General features: G+C 40.9%; 1 protein-coding gene across 1 annotated transcript in view; it reads left to right on the top strand.

Moving 5' to 3' along the window:
- The window catches only part of LOC138949971 (tyrosine-protein kinase Fer-like), a 57,115-nt gene extending 43,861 nt beyond the window's left edge, over nucleotides 1-13,254 (top strand). Inside the window, exons 15-21 of the mRNA XM_070321754.1 lie at nucleotides 554-757; nucleotides 1,083-1,262; nucleotides 2,851-3,064; nucleotides 4,416-4,539; nucleotides 5,726-5,877; nucleotides 10,432-10,554; nucleotides 10,764-13,254. Of these exons, the coding sequence (XP_070177855.1) occupies nucleotides 554-757; nucleotides 1,083-1,262; nucleotides 2,851-3,064; nucleotides 4,416-4,539; nucleotides 5,726-5,877; nucleotides 10,432-10,554; nucleotides 10,764-10,903 (1,137 nt within the window). The 3' untranslated portion in view covers nucleotides 10,904-13,254. The remainder of the gene's footprint in view (nucleotides 1-553; nucleotides 758-1,082; nucleotides 1,263-2,850; nucleotides 3,065-4,415; nucleotides 4,540-5,725; nucleotides 5,878-10,431; nucleotides 10,555-10,763) is intronic.
- Nucleotides 13,255-17,345: the final 4,091 nt, after the last annotated feature.

The raw sequence follows: 17,345 nt of genomic DNA, 5'->3' as shown, positions 1-17,345 counted from the left end.
ATTCTGTCACCCTCGTAAAATAAATTTCAATTCAATTCAATTCAATTCAATTCTCTCTCTCTCTCTCTCTCTCTCTCTCTCTCTCTCTCTCTCTCTCTCTCTCTCTCTCTCTCTCTCTCTCTCTCTCTCTCTCTCTCTCTCTCTCTCTCTCTTCAGTAGTTGCTTGCAATCATTTCTCCGTCTCTTCTTCTGTCCCTTCCCTGACCAGCATTGTGCTTTGATGTTTGTTTTTGAGTTTGGTTGTGCATTTTATTTTTTATTTTTTTTATTTGCATTTTGGATACAGTTCAGCTGTGTGTATGTGTGTGTGTGTGTAAAATTGTCTGCACATTTAACATTTGCAATTTTTCTCGATATAAATGTAAAGTTCCTGGGGAGGAGGGGGGGGGGGGGAAGCTTCAATGGGGGGGTTTCATTGTATTATTAGTATTATGTTGATTGTGCAGTCTTCTTTTCTATATGCAATTGTAAATAAGTCTTGTTAACATTTATTATTTTTTTCGTTTGTTATCTTTTCACTGTATTGTTAGTATTATGTTGATTGTGTCCTCAGGATGAACTGCCGATCCCGCAGCTGCGCATAGAGGAGGAGGAGTGTTTTCACGGCGTGTTGCCCCGGGAGGAGGTGCAGAGGCTCCTGACGGAGGACGGGGACTATCTGGTGCGCGAGAGCAAGAATCGCAAGACCAACGAGACGCAGTACGTCCTGTCTGTGTACTGGCAGGGCCACAAACACTTCATCATCCAGGGGGCAGAGGTCAGTTGGTGTGTGTTGGGAGAGGGGCGGGAGGGCGGTGGTTGTGATGGTGTCTTTTATCACAGAGAGAGATCATGGATAAGAGAGAAATGTTTGTAGTGTGTGAGACCCCAGCTGGAGACTCACAAAAAAAGAGAGGAAAAAAAAGAGGAAAAAGACAGCATCTAAAGAATTTGTTGTACTGTTGTGACAGGAGGCAGGGTGGCGTTTTGAGGGCGCGTCGTTCCCGACCTAACATTTCATTGTGCTGTTGTAACAGGAGACAGGGTGGCGTTTTGAGGGCGCGTCGTTCCCGACCTAACATTTCATTGTGCTGTTGTAACAGGAGACAGGGTGGCGTTTTGAGGGCGCGTCGTTCCCGACCATCCAGGAGCTGATTGAGCAGCAGTACACATCGGGCGAGCCGGTCACCAACAAGTCTCAAGCCATCCTGAAGAAAGCCATCGTCAGGGAGGACTGGGAGCTGCTCAACGACCACATCCACCTCGAGATGAAGATCGGAAATGTAAGTGAACTAACGAAGGCAGTTTATCTGCCGAAATATTGATCCAAAAAAGTACCTAACCTGATTACTGGCGTGTCTTCAAATGTGAGTGAAGGGTGGAGTTCGATGAGTATATTTAGACCTAGAGAAAAAAATTGTCATTGTTTCTGATTCCCCAACTGACCTTAATTTTGTCCTTCCGAACTTTAGAACTTTTTTTTTTTTGACCAGTCAAAAAACAATCAAATTCATAAATAGAAAAAGTTGATTGTGCAGACTGTACAAGGAACGTTACTCTTCTCCAACATGCAGGGAACACAGCTACTACGAGTTCCGGCCAATAAAAAGCCACATGCGCCTGTGTTATTAAAAAGAAAAACTGTAAAAAGTTACTAACCTTCCGACCTGACAACTTTAAACAAGTTACCAACCTTCCGACAAGACTTTAAAATTGGCAATCTAGTGGCTGCTCCGCCTGGCGTCTGGCATTATGGGGTTAGTGCTAGGACTGGTTGGTCCGGTGTCAGAATAATGTGACTGGGTGAGACATGAAGCCTGTGCTGCAACTTCTGTCTTGTGTGTGGCGCATGTTATATGTCAAAGCAGCACCGCCCTGATATGGCCCTTTGTGGTCGGCTGGGCGTTAAGCAAACAAACAAACAAACAAACAAACCTTCCGACCGTAATTTTGTTGGCCTTGTCATCAGAAACAAACATTATTTTTGTTACTTTTTTGTCCGAGCTAAAGCAAGGGTAGTCATCAATCAATCAATATGAGGCTTATATCGTGCGTATTCCGTGGGTACAGTTCTTAGCGCAGGGATTTTTATTTTTATTTATTTTTTTTATTTTTATGCAATTTATATCGCGCACATATTCAAGGCGCAGGAATTTATTTATGCCGTGTGAGATGGAATTTTTTTACACAATACATCACGCATTCACATCGGCCAGCAGATCGCAGCCATTTCGGCGCATATCCTACTTTTCACGGCCTATTATTCCAAGTCACACGGGTATTTTGGTGGACATTTTTATCTATGCCTATACAATTTTGCCAGGAAAGACCCTTTTGTCAATCGTGGGATCTTTACCGTGCACACCCCAATGTAGTGTACACATGCACTCAGGCACTCTTTCACAACTTATTCAAACCCGACAGAACTATTTCAGAAAATCGTCTATTATGATGGATTGACCTGCAAGACCAAATGACAGGTTTATAGCTTACTCTGAGCTGACTTTCCAAATAGTTCAAAAGATGATAGTGAGCTGCCTAATGTCAAAACCTGTCGCTGAAAGCATTTTCAAGCTAATTGGGTTATTTGGGAAGCTATCCGGAATGAGTTAAGCTCAGGGCAGCTGGGGAAATTATTTGAGCTAACCGTGAGTCTCATTTTCCTGTTAACCTGGATCTGACACATATAGGGACGTAAATGCATTTGTTTCTTGGGTCTTCAAAAAAAATCCACCGTTCCCTCATTTTATTAAGATTTCCAGTTAAACTGGGTTTACACGTTCCCTTTTTTTACTCGTGGTATATGAGAAAAGGAACTTGTTTGAATATTATGTAAACTCTGGTTTGATATTTGAATGTGATTATTTGCAGGGTAACTTTGGAGAGGTGTACAAAGGCATGTACGCACCAAAGAACATGGTGGTGGCTGTGAAGACGTGTCGTGACACACTGTCGGAGGATCAACGCAAAAAGTTCCTGCAGGAGGGTCGAATCCTGAAACAGTACAACCATCCCAACATCGTTTCCTTTATCGGTATTGCTGCACAACGCCAGCCGGTCATGATCGTCATGGAGTTTGTACCAGGTTGGTATCAATTGCAAGTGTAGGGAGTTATTTAGTCAATTAGTGTGGAGATTAGTTTTAATTGGTAACAATGTCAGAGCATTGTTTTTGGTTTAAGCGTGTTTTTATTAATTTCTTGTATACATGTTATATACAGTAGCAACATTAAGAACGTTAACAAGCAGACTGCTTATGGACACGTTCTATTATGGAGCATTGTTTTTGTGTGTGTATATTTTGTGTGCTTTTGTTTTTTTATCTTTTTATTCTTAAGCCTTTTTTTTTTTTTTTTTAAGGAAAAAGAAACAGATCATGATTACATTTTTCACCACCACCACTTGGACCTATACCAAAAATCAACATACTGGGTGATTTCTGTACAGAGAGAGAGACATTTGTTGATGAATTAATTTCTTTCCTGACACTTAACTGTCAATCGGCAAAAAATTTCCCATGCTTCACAGGAAGCGGACAAGATTTAGATTGTTTACATGCCTCTAATTGGAGGGATGACCCTATCCCATGTAAAAGCCTGAGTAGATCTGAGGCAGTGAGTAGAACTGTTTTCATCAGAAGGATTGTAGCTTTAAACCAGGTGTGGGAGATAGCTCGGTCGGTAGCGGCGCTGGCTTGAAACTAGTTTGTCCCCCAGGTTCAGCAAGTGATTTATTTCCCTAATTCAACTTTGTGCACACTCTCCTCGGTATCCGAACAACCCCTTGTGCACATGCATGCGCACGATAAAGATCCCAAGTTCACAGCGAGAGTCTTATGGCTTGGAAACATCAATACACGCATGCAGGAAAAAGAAAACAAACTGGGTAGTGCGGTACTGCGCACGATAAAGATCCCAAGTTCACAGCGAAAGTCTTATGGCTTGGAAACATCAATACACGCATGCAGGAAAAAGAAAACAAACTGGGTAGTGCGGTACTGCGCACGATAAAGTTCCAAAGTTTGCAGCGAAAGTCTTAGGGCTTGGAAACATCAATTCACACATGCAGGAAAATATTTTTAAAATTGGGTAGTGCTGTACTGCATGGCAGCTTGCTTTCTTCAGTGAGAAAGCAGCCTGAATTTTCATGAGGGTAACCTCACAGGACTACATTGGAACCGTCCCTTTATGACCTCCAAAAATCTGAGTAAATCAGGTCTGAAAATGGAGGGAGTCTTAAAATGAGGGTAAAATGACAGAGGTTAAGAACAGAAAGTCTGTAAACACAGGGTCTTGAAAGAAAGAGAGTCTTAAATTGGGGGTCTTAAAAAGGGGGTTCCTCTGTATATATATATGATACCTCATTCATGTCTGAGCGATCGAGAAGAAGAAGAAGATACCTCATTCTTATCCTTATGTCTGTGTGCTTTGTTTCAGGGGGAGCGTTGCTGTCGTTTCTGCGTAAGCAGGGCAAGCAGCAGAGCAAGCGGCAGCTGACACAGATGTGCGTGGACACAGCCAACGGGATGGCTTACCTGGAGGGCAGGGGCTGCATCCACAGGTACGTCTTCATCGCAAGATCTTTAAATGAAACACACACTTTCCATTTTTGCAAGAGCTTGTTCGCGGAGTTGGTAGAGCACTGAACTTGTGATCTGCGGATCACGGGTCGGAATTCAGGCATGAACCGACACCAGGGTCAACTTTTTGTGCAGACTCAAGTCATGCACACACCTGGTGACAGCTCAATTCAGGGCCTAGCATTGTAAGCCGTTCGGCTTACTTTACGCCGAAATAACATCTCCAGTACGCGGAACTCGATTTGGTGTACGCCGAAATGCAAAAACCCAAACAGTCCCAGCTTTCGTTTTGTGCGCTGTTCGGTTCAATTCTCAATCGGTTTGACAGTTTGCTTGAGCACGCACTTCCTCTGGCATCGCGCGAGCATGCTTTGTGCCGGTGTTTTGTGGCTCTAGACTTGAAATAATGTCTCGAAGCGACATTGTTGAACGTGGTCAGCCATTCAGTGACAAAGAATCCAGGTATTCATGGAAGTGGGAATGGCACTTTCAGGCCAAATAACACAAGATTGTCAGTTTTCTTGTTTTCTGTCTGTGTTTTGCTTGTTGGTGAAGGCATAATTTAGTTGCTCAATCTTCTTGGGGGGGGGGGTCATTTTAGGTAAAAAATCTCCCAAAAAATCTTCAAATTTTCTGTTTTCAGAGTTTTTTTTCTATTTCACCACTATTTATATTTATATTTCTTCTTTTTTTTCCCCCACCAGACCCCCGCCTTTGTAAGCTGAACTCACTTTTTCCAATGCTAGGCCCTGTCAATTGCTGCTAGCTTTCCACTGGGAGGAAGCAACCCAAATTTCCCAGGGTTGGGACAATGAAGTTATGAAAATGAAAAGGATTTTTTTGTGTGGCAAAAAGCTACACGATAACTCTGTTGTGGTATAACTTCTTCGTTCATGGGCTGAAACTCCCATGTTTACTACTTTTTTGCACAAGTGAGTTTTTACGTATATGACCGTTTTTACCCCGCCATTCATGCTGAGTATTTTTGTGTTTCTATAACCCATCCAACTCTGACATGGATTACGGGATCTGTTCTGTGCGCACTTGGTCCTGTGCTTGCGTGTACACATGAAGGGGGATAAGGCACTAGCAGGTGTGCACACAAGTTGACCTGGGAGATTGGAAGCTGTGGTATAACAACTAAAGTGACTGTTTTGATCATTTCAGAGATTTGGCGGCTCGTAACTGTCTGGTGGGAGATAACAACGTGATCAAGATTTCCGACTTCGGCATGTCACGCGAGGAGGAGGAGTACACGGTGTCTGAAGGCATGAAACAGATCCCCATCAAGTGGACCGCGCCTGAGGCTCTCAACTTTGGTTCGTCAAAATACAAATAAAAAGACCAAAAAATATTGTTTTCACGTGTTTAACGAAGACGATACGAACAACCAAGTCAAGTCAAGTCAAGTTTTATTCCGATAAAAACCCCGTGAGGGTACATGGAAAATTAAAAAACTCAATAAAAACATATTTCATTCAACACCAAATAAAAGGAACTAAAACAAAAAGAAATCAGACTATGTACAGAAAAGGGAGTTGAGGGGTGAGGGAGAGCAAAAACAATACAAGAAACAATTCAACAATAATAATAATAAATAATAATAATAATAATAATAATAATAATAATAATAATAATAATAAAACACTACAAGTGCAAAGTGATTACATACATTTCTTTACTATGGGAAATGGGGTGATGGGTGAGTTAACATAAGGACAAAAATACTATTACAAACAACACAAAACAGATAACAGAGTATAAAGCTAAAAGAGAATTAAATTTTACTCGCTTCTCAAACAGTCCATGACAAGTGTCATGAACTTTGCGAGTTTTAGCAATAAACTCTTTTTTGTAGTGGAAAAAAGCTCTCTGAATTTAACTGAATTGGGGCGGGCATAATAATAGCACCGTAACAACTGTTTTCTATAATTGGTAAAAAAAGGACATACAAAAATATAATGGAACTCGTCCCCAAGGTCACCTGATGAACATTTGTGACAGATTCTGTCTTGTCTGGGAATACCAAGAGTCCTACCTTTTTGTATAGGCAATTTATGATTCAGTGTTCTAAATTTTAAAACAGCGTTTGCTAAATTAACCGGCAGGATGGACAAGTACTTTTCAAACTCAAAATTCTCTTTATACATTCTATAATTATAATAAAACTCATTGTTATTTATTTCTGAATGCCAGGTTTGGACAAATTGGTCTTGTAGCCTATTTTTCATCAGTGCTTTGAAAGTATTAAAATAACCACCATCCGTTACGTTATCGATAGTTTGATTGTGCCAAAAATCACTAAAGCCTAACTCATTTAGAACACCATGGACAGAAAGCAAAAATTTTGACTTGTATACACCAGATTCATACATTTTAAACAAAAAACGATATGTCACACAAGAAAGTTTGTCAGAACCATTAGAAAATGCAAGTTTGTACCAAAAATTCAACATACGACATTTCGCTTGAATACTTACAGGGAACTGACCTAATTCACCCAAAACCATGTTTGTTGGTGTTGATTTGCCAACTTTCAAAATCATCTTAAAAAATCGTATCTGTAATTTGTTAGCTAGATCAGACATGTAAGGGCACCATACTTCAGAACCGTAAAGTAAAATAGGGACCACAGTTTTTTCAAAGAGGTCAATTTGGACATCAAGAGGCAAAAACAGTTTTCTAGTTTTACGTAATAAAGCAAACATGGCCTTGGAGGCACGGTCATACAAATTCTTCTGTGCAACAGTAAATTTACCATTGTAGCTAAATTTAATACCCAGGTATTGAAAATCATACACAATATCAAGTTTCCGACCATTGAATGTAAATGTCGGAACTTTTCTTACTTTCCCTCTTGAGAAAATCATTACTTTTGTTTTAGTTACATTCAATTTCAAAAACCAATCTTTACAATATCTGTCCATAATATCTAGAGCGATCTGCAAGGATTCTGGCGATTCAGCAAAAATAACCGTATCGTCGGCATACAACAAAATGAACAACCCATACAGAACGTTAATATCACTGTTGTCACAGTTTACATTTTCGGATTCACGTCCTAAGGTATTTAGAGCTGACTCCCGATCAAAATAATTCTTCAGATCGTTTAAATATACGGAAAAAAGCAGGGGAGACAAGTTCTCACCTTGTCTCACACCGGCAGAACAAGAAAAAAAGTCAGACAACTTAGTGTTCCACTGTACACAGGACTTAGCTTTAGAGTACATATCTTGAACAATCGTCAACATCTTACCACGCACACCACAATTTAACAATTTCTGCCACAAAAAAGAGCGGTTAACAAGGTCAAAAGCCTTTTCATAGTCAACAAAAACACAGTACAATCTCTTCTTTTTAGACAGGAAAAAGTCTATTATAGCATTTAGGGTAAAAATATGATCAGTCACACTATGGTCGGAACGAAAACCTGCTTGTTCTTCACCAATAGTGTTATTGGCATCAAAAAAATGAGTAAGGCGGTTGTTTAACAGACAGGTGAAAGCTTTTCCAAAACAGCTCAGGATGGAAATACCTCTATAGTTATTAGGATCATCCTTACTACCCTTATTCTTGAAAAGGGGCTTAATGACACCAATAGTCCAATCTTCGGGTACTTTGCCGGATACAAGGACTAAATTAAAAAACTTAGTAATAACTGACAAGAGATCTGCTGAAACATTCTTCAAAAATTCATTTGTTATAGTGTCTAAGCCACAAGCTTTATTATTTTTTAAGTTTCTGAGAGCAATTTTAACCTCTTCTTCAGTAAACAAGTCATTTAGTAAATATGTATCTATAGAAAAGGTACTTTGATCATTTTGCTGATCTGCAGACTTAGCATCATTGTCATCTGTCTTACCAAGACGTTTAAAATGCTAAAAAAATGCATCACAGGATACTTTAGCATATGTTTCTCTCCAAGTTATCGTCTTCCTTAAACACGTGTTTACAGTATTTCTTGGTCTTTTTATTTCCCAGTCACCATATTTGTTCTTTCAGTCAAAATACATTTTGTCAGTGGCTTTATATTCTTTTTCAAAGCATACCAGAGATTTGATAGGGCCATCAAGAATTGTTGATGGGATTTAAAAAACAAGCGCTGACCTTTTGGAGCACAAATGTTGTTTTCAGATCAACTACTGCACAAGACCGCTGTCAAGCAAAAAAATACAGAATGTTACAGACGGAAAAGCGATTCACCATAATAGACAAGAGGCGAAGCCTTCAAGGCTCACGTGAGAAATCGACAAACAGTAACACAAACTCAATCACTCCGTCACACATACACACACACACACACACACACACACACACACACAGTAAGCATAGGTGAAACTGTGCAAGAAAGCGAGACCCTGGATCTGCCAACTAGTCTCGGCCCGCTCACAATAACAATGACCGAGACTTTCAGTAATTCCTTTGCGTGACGTCTAACCCTCTTACGTCATAATGTGACGTCTTCAAATAGTTTCTATCACACACGTCAAACACTTTTGACCGAGACGTAATCTTCTTATGCGAGCTTTATCCATAGACTCGGAAATGTTAAAGTTTCTATCACACACACACACGCACGCACGCACGCACAGACAGACAAAGTTTATCATCGCATAGGCTACACTTACGTGAGCCAAAAACAAGTCGCGTAAGATGAAAATACAACATTTAGTCAAGCTGTCGAACTCGCAGAATGACACTAAACGTACTGCATTTTCTTCACCAAGATTTTTAACTCGTAGCATCGTCAGTCCACCGTTCGTGGCAAAGGCAGTGAAATTGACTAGCCAGAATAGCGCGGTAGTGGTTACACTGAGGAGGATAGCTTGCTTTTCTGTATCTCTGTTCTGTTTAACTTTCTGAGCTTGTTTTTAATTCAAATATATCATATCTATATGTTTTTGGAATCAGGAACCGACAAGGAATGAGATGAAATTGTTTTGAAATCGATTTCGGAAATGTAATTTTAGTCAAAATTTTCATATTTTTAATTTTCAGAGCTTGTTTTTAATCCAAATATTACATACATATATGTTTTTGGAATCAGAAAATGATGAAGAATCAGATGAAATCGTTTTATAAAAGAATTATTTTAATTACAATTTTACTGATTTTTAATGACCAAACTCATTAATTAATTTCTAAGCCTTCATGCTGAAATGCAATGAAGTCCGGCCTTCGTCGAAGATTACTTGGCCAAAGTTTCAATCAATTTCATTGAAAAATGAGGGTGTGACGGTGCCGCCTCAATTTTTACAAAAAGCCGGATATGACGTCATCAAAGACATTTATCGAAAAAATGAAAAAAAGGTCCGGGGATATCATTCCCAGGATCATTCATGTAAAGTTTCATGAAGATCGGTCCAGCAGTTTTTTCTGAATCGCTTTACACACACACAGACACACACACACACACACACACACACACACACACACACACACACACACACACACACACACACCATGACCTTGGTCTCGATTCCCCCCTCTATGTTAAAACATTTAGTCAAAACTTGACTAAATGTAAAAAGCATTGTAAAAGCTAGAGACTTCGTGAAGCATCAAGTAATGAAAGGTACAGCAAGTACCGGATCCACACTGACTCAATTTTGACACTTGTGTTGGAATTTGAAGATAACCACTTCAAGGCTAAGTTTCACAAAGAGAAACTGGGTGCCACCCAAATGGACGGAACGCAGCCACAGGGTCAGATTGCTTGAAATTGAGATTTATTGTGATTTCAACCAATCAGACCAAGCAGCTTGTTCGAGTTTCTCTTCGTGCACCTCAGTCCTGAAAGACCCGAGTCGACTTATTTAAGTGTTACATGCATATTTTATTAAGCAAATGAACCTTGTATCCTTTTCTTTCAGGAAAGTACACGTCCCTGTGTGATGTGTGGAGTTATGGAATACTCATGTGGGAGATATTCTCCGCCGGCCAGCAGCCGTACCCTGGGATGACCAATGCTCAGGCCAGAGAAAAAATTGAAGATGGTACGTACTGCCTCCCAGGTGGAGGAATAAAATGAACGCATCTTGGAGAACATGCATCAGTTACAGGATTAAATCCCTGCCTCATCCCCCATTTGCTTGCATTTCAGTAATTAAAAGAACAACAACTTGTGTAAACCTGATATCACACAGCAAGCCAAGTATTATTTATTCTCTATTTTCATTTCATTTCGTCTCGCTTTCCTCACCAGGTTACCGACTGCCGCAGAACCCCCAGACGCCAGAGTCTGTGTACAAGCTGATGCTGCGATGCTGGGAGTACAACCCCGAAAAGCGACCCCACTTCAAGGACGTTTACGATGGCCTCAAGGACGCGCTCAAACGACTGTGAAAAGTGACCCTTTCCCTCCTTTTGACCCCTAACTCCCATGTGAGAGTTGTGCAAAGGACGCTTCAGGGTGAGGGTCAAATTGCTGGGAGTACAATGCTGACAAACGCTGTCACTTCCAGGACGTTTAAGATATGGTCTCAAGGACGCGCTCAAACGACTGAAAAGTTATCTCCCCGCCATTCATCCTTCTTTATTCCAAACTCCCATGTGAGAGTTGTGCAAAGGGCGCTTCAGGGTGAGGGGTAAATTGCTGGGGGTACAATGCTGACAAAGGCTATCAATTCAAGGACGTTTTTGCTGTTCTAAAGGATGCGCTGAAACGACTGTGGAAAGTTATCCCCCCCCCCCCCCCCCCTTCATTTTACCCCCTAACTCCCATGTGAGAGTTGTGCAAAAGACGCTTCAGGGTGAGGAGTAAATTGCTGGGAGTACAATGCTGACAAACGTTGTCACTTCAAGGACGTTTACGATGGCCTTAAGGACGCGCGGAAAAGCCTGTGAAAAATCATCCCCTCTCCCTCGTTTTTACCCCCCAACCTCAATGTGTTGCATGTGCGAAAGACGCTTCAGGGTGAGGGTCAGATTACTGGGAGTACATGTGCTGCTGACCTTTGACCTCACTTCAAGGACATTTACGATGGTGTGAAGGACCCACCAAAACGACTGTGAAGAGACCCCGATGGCAGCTCCCCTCCCTCCTCCCTTATGCCCCCTGCTCCTCAACCCCCAATGTGCCAGGTGTGCAAAAGACGCTCCTGGATGAGATTTCGGCTGCAGCAATTTTATTCTGAAGACCTGCTGTGGACGCCACTCAGGAGATGATGTCAAAAGATGGGTCTGAAATGACTGAAAAGTCACCTGCCCCTCCTCTCTTCTTGACCCCCAATAACCCACAAGTTTGAAGTATGCAAGATGCTTGTGGAGGAGGTTTTGGATGCTGGTACTTTATTCTGAATCCCTTGCAAGGACGCTCCTGAGGAGATGGTTTGGAGCTGTTATCACTTTTGCTCCTTCTGCTAAACTTTATTCCCAGCTTGATGACTGTGTCAAAGGTTTTGCCTTGATTTCTCACAGTCAGCAGTGTGTGCTGTACCTATGAGTTGCCATACACATCCACAGTTTCTAAGCTAGACTTTTTCAAAGACTGAACGTTTCAGGTACTCTGTGTGATGATGACCTTGCCACGTCTGTGCAGTGAAAGCCATCATGATCTAGCTAGCAGAGGTCACACAAAATTTCAAGCAAAGGCTTGGCAATCATAATTATGTCAGAAGTGTAAGTTATTTGAGCTGGCAGCTTACTCGGCCAGAGAGGCATGTTACTTTAATCAGTTTTGCATATGAACTTGAAACGGTTTACCACACAAACAATACTAAGTAAACACTTCAAGGTGCCACTAAGTGGAATACCATAACCTCCCCCCCCACCCCCCCCCCCCCCCCCCCCCCAGTCCATCTAAGCAGACGATCACTTGGAAATGCGTGAGAAAATGTGGAAGCTGCCCGGAAAAATCATTTTGGAAGGTGCCTGAAGAAAATTTCTTGGAAGCTAGCTGCCTGGAATTTTTTTTATGAAAGGTGCCTGCGGAAACATTTGTGAAAGCTAGCTGCCTGGACAAAATTTCTTGGAGGCTGCCTTTCCACTGTGAAATCTTCTTTCAACAATTAGCTTTCTCTGGAGTTTAGTTATTGTGCATATTTGTGAATTGTCAGACCTGGTCTGTTGTGTGGACGGGTCGAGTCTGAAGCGTGTCAGCACCACCACAGTTCTGACAGACAGATTCTCTTTGCGGCTAAGACTTATGAAACTCGCTTGGAGAGATTTGTGATTTTGTGCTAAATATTCACCACAGTGACTGAGTGAGGGGACATGCAGTACATCAGTTCTGCTGTACAGACTACTATCCTGTGCTACAGTGACGAGATGATTTGTGTTGTTGCTTCCTTCTTTTCAGGATGCCTTTTAGTGATATCCCCTCCCCCCCCCCCCCCCTTCTACCAAAAAGGAGGTGTACTGTACCAGACAATTTGGAGTAAAACTGAGATTTCTGCAGCTAGAACACTGAATCCTGCAAAGGATTCCCTCACCCCTTCTCTGCTGATCCACACTTGCAAGTAAAGATACAGGTGTGGGAACAGTAAAGACAGGTGTGGGAACAGTAAAGACAGGTGTGGGAACAGTAAAGACAGGTGTGGGAACAGTAGACACAGGTGTGGGAACAGTAAAGACAGGTGTGGGAACAGTAAAGACAGGTGTGGGAACAGTAAAGACATGGGTGTGGGAACAGTAGACAGGTGTGGGAACAGTAGACAGGTGTGGGAACAGTAAAGACATGGGTGTGGGAACAGTAAAGACACAGGTGCAGAAACAGTAAAGACAGGTGCAGGAACAGTAAAGACACGTGTGGGAACAGTAGACAGGTGTGGGAACAGTAAAGACACGGGTGTGGGAACAGTAAAGACAGGTGTGGGAACAGTAAAGACAGGTGCAGGAACAGTAAAGACGCAGGTGCAGGAACAGTAAAGACAGGTGTGGGAACAGTAAAGACACAGGTGCAAGAACAGTAAAGACAGGTGTGGGAACAGTAAAGACAGGTGCAGGAACAGTAAAGACAGGTGTGGGAACAGTAAAGACAGGTGCAGGAACAGTAAAGACACAGGTGTGGGGACAGTAACTACAGGTGGGGGAACAGTAAAGACACAGGTGCAGGAACAGTAAAGACAGGTGTGGGAACAGTAAAGACACAGGTGCAAGAACAGTAAAGACAGGTGTGGGAACAGTAAAGACAGGTGTGGGAACAGTAAAGACACAGGTGCAGGAACAGTAAAGACAGGTGTGGGAACAGTAAAGACAGGTGTGGGAACAGTAAAGACACAGGTGCAGTAATGGTAAAGACAGGTGTGGGAACAGTAGAGACACAGGTGCAGGAACAATAAAGACACAGGTGCAAGAACAGTAAAGACAGGTCCGGGAACAGTAAAGACACAGGTGTGGGAACATAAAAGACAGGTGTGGGAACAAGAAAGGCACAGGTGCAGGAACAGTAAAGACACAGGTGCAGGAACAGTAAAGACACAGGTGTTGGAACAGTAAAGACACAGGTGTTGGAACAGTAAAGACAGGTGTGGGAACAGTAAAGACACGGGTGCAGGAACAGTAAAGACAGGTGCAGGAACAGTAAAGACAGGTGCAGGAACAGTAAAGACACAGGTGTGGGGACAGTAACTACAGGTGGGGGAACAGTAAAGACACAGGTGCAGGAACAGTAAAGACACAGGTGCAAGAACAGTAAAGACAGGTCCGGGAACAGTAAAGACACAGGTGTGGGAACATAAAAGACAGGTGTGGGAACAAGAAAGACACAGGTGCAGGAACAGTAAAGACACAGGTGCAGGAACAGTAAAGACAGGTGTGGGAACAGTAAAGACACAGGTGCAGGAACAGTAAAGACACAGGTGCAGGAACAGTAAAGACACAGGTGCAGGAACAGTAAAGACACAGGTGCAGGAACAGTAAAGACACGGGTGTGGGAACAGTAACTACAGGTGTGGGAACAGTAAAGACAGGTGTGGGAACAGTAAAGACAGGTGTGGGAACAGTAAAGACAGGTGTGGGAACAGTAAAGACACGGGTGCAGGAACAGTAAAGACAGGTGTGGGAACAGTAAAGACAGGTGCAAGAACAGTAAAGACACGGGTGCAGGAACAGTAAAGACAGGTGTGGGAACAGTAAAGACACAGGTGCAAGAACAGTAAAGACAGGTGCAGGAACAGTAAAGACAGGTGTGGGAACAGTAAAGGTACACATGTGTGAACAGTTCATGCTGTTTTGACAGTAAAGGACAGAACGCTTGGCCATTTTCTTTATGCAAGTTGGCTTATTTTTGAATACTTTTACCCACATCTTTTACACTGTGTGCTAAAATCTGTCGATTTATCAGGGTGTTTCGTCTCTGCGTGAATAATTATTTCATATAATGCACGACGATAACGGATAAGATGAAAAATGACTTTATATTTGTTTTAAAGTCATGTACCTCCCTGTCATTGATCCCCCTTATTTCTCCCTCCCCTTTTTACCTATACCCACCTCCTTTACTCACACCCACACCCCTCTCCCTCCCCTGGGAAGAATGACTTTATTTCTTTCACAGTCAGATATCTCTCCCTGTGGTTCCCCTTATCCCTTCTCCCCCCCCGCCCTTCTCTTCAATAATAAACCTTTTGCCTCCCAACTGTCTTTGAGTTGGCTGGGCATTTGCTGCATATTATATCAGGGCAGCATTTCTCATCATGTGCCTGGATCTACAAGTGTCAACATATCCCTCTCACTATACTACCGCAGCCAAATATATTTTATTGCTAAATATAGTTTGACTTATTTCGCACCGCTTTTAGAATAAAAACTAGATTTAGTTTTCATGTGTCGTACATGAGATTTTGACATCAATTTATAATGTTCCGTAAATGTCATAGCCCAGCTGAAGTTTTGTGTACCTTTGTTAGTCAAAACCAGTGCGGTATAAACCACACCTTTGCTAACAAATATTTGTGCATGTAAAAATGGGGATTTCAGAATCCCATGTCCGACTGAGTTTGGCCATCTCTTACAAAGTAGAAGTATGAGTTTGAATTTGTGAACTGCAGTTTAAAGTATTACAAGTAACTGCTAGCTTATCCTAGAGTTGGTTATTTCAAGCAAGCTCTTTTACTCAAGCCATAAATTTGTCTTTGTCAAACAATCCACTTGGCAAGCATTTCCTCAAGTTAGCATCATGGAGAAAACAATGTAACAGAGGTGTGTTATAATATTCATAATTTAATGGAGGATATAAATCATCCTTGTGATATTGTTTTTAACTGATGATTTATTTATTTATGGTTTAAGTGTTGTTGGTTTTTTTTATAGTATTTATGAGGAAGAGGAAAGAAGCAGTTTATTTTTTGTAATTGATTTGAATATATATTTTAACATGCAAAATTTTAGTTATTGTATTTTAGTTTTCTTGTAGTTTTCTTTTAAGAAAATTTTAGCAGGGTGTGTATATATAATTTGTGAAAGAGCGAAAATATTTTTTAGTAATGATGGATGTTGTAAGAAAACGATCAGAATCTGTAGCCATTCTTGTTAATACTATGTCTTGGATTGTCTTGGACTGGTTAAATCATGAGCATAGCAACTGTCTTTAAGACTTTGATTATCTCTGAATGACTTTTTTTCAGATAACAAAAGAAAGACAATGTTTTTGCTTCACCATTGATGAAACGTTCTTATTTTGATCAAGGTTATTCAGAAATGGCATCATGTTTTTGATTCTGTTGACAGAAGAAAAATAGAGGAGAGAATCGATGATTAAGATATATTTACAATACATTTCTTGCCCTGAAGACTCTGGCAAAGAATATTGAAGCAAAAGGCATGAGGTTGTGTTCATTTTGGTTTAGAATTATTGGTAATGGCACCTGGTATGAAGGCAGGATGAACTGATTTGATTTCAGGTTTTTTTTAGAGATTAATTAAGATCCGTGCAAAGATTCTTTTCTGTCAGCAATTCTGCTTTTAGTTCTTTATGTCTTTTCTCTGTTTTTCTTTTATTCGTTCTCTTTTGCCCCTTGGTAGGGGTTGTCTACAGTCATTTGTTGATGTGGGTATCAATGTTGAAGAATTAAATGTTAAACAAATTGTGAAGGAAATTCTAGGTGCAAAGATGAGATTATAAGTGACCCTGATGAATGTCACAATGATCAGTGCAATCTGTACAATCTTCAGTTGTTGGTTAACAATTATTCCCAATTATGGTTTAGGCCAAAAAAAAAAAAGGTCTGTTTACGGTAACATAGGGTGAAAAAATAGGGTGGTAGGTCTTTTTTTTCTTCTTTTTTTTTTCCTTTTTTTTTTCTTCTCCCCTCTCTATGATGTTTCACAGTTCATTTCTTCTCATCAATCCCTGTTTTTGCCCAACATAAGTATAAACAGTACTTTGAGCTTACCTCCCTTCTGTCGTCTGCTGTTTGAGCGCAAACAGCTCTATTTTGGATGTGGTTTTTTTTTTTCAGACGATCCAAAAAAAAGATTAGGGTCGGGCCTAAAAACTAGGGTCGGTCGGGTTACCGTAAACAGACCTATTTTTTTTTTGGCCTTACCACTCTAATTCAACCATCATGAGTCATTTTCACAATTTCTATAACAAGAGGTCAGTGTGATAATCAATAGTATTTATAGAATAATCTGATTTAACAATTACTTGTTATTGTCAGTTGTTAATGTCAGTTGAAAACATTGATCGGCAAATAACATTTGTTTCTCAGATTTCTCAGGTTTCTCCACATAATTTTGGAGTAAAATTTGTTAGATTGCTCATTTGCAATATCACAATCACTTAATATTAGTATATATAAAAAAAAAGTGTCACAGTACTGTATTGGAAATGTTAAGATTCATT

Source organism: Littorina saxatilis, linkage group LG16 (assembly GCF_037325665.1).
Source record: "Littorina saxatilis isolate snail1 linkage group LG16, US_GU_Lsax_2.0, whole genome shotgun sequence".
In the NCBI taxonomy this organism is placed as follows: domain Eukaryota; kingdom Metazoa; phylum Mollusca; class Gastropoda; order Littorinimorpha; family Littorinidae; genus Littorina; species Littorina saxatilis.
Note: the sequence above shows the minus strand (reverse complement) of the source record. Positions and strands in the feature narration are given on the sequence as shown.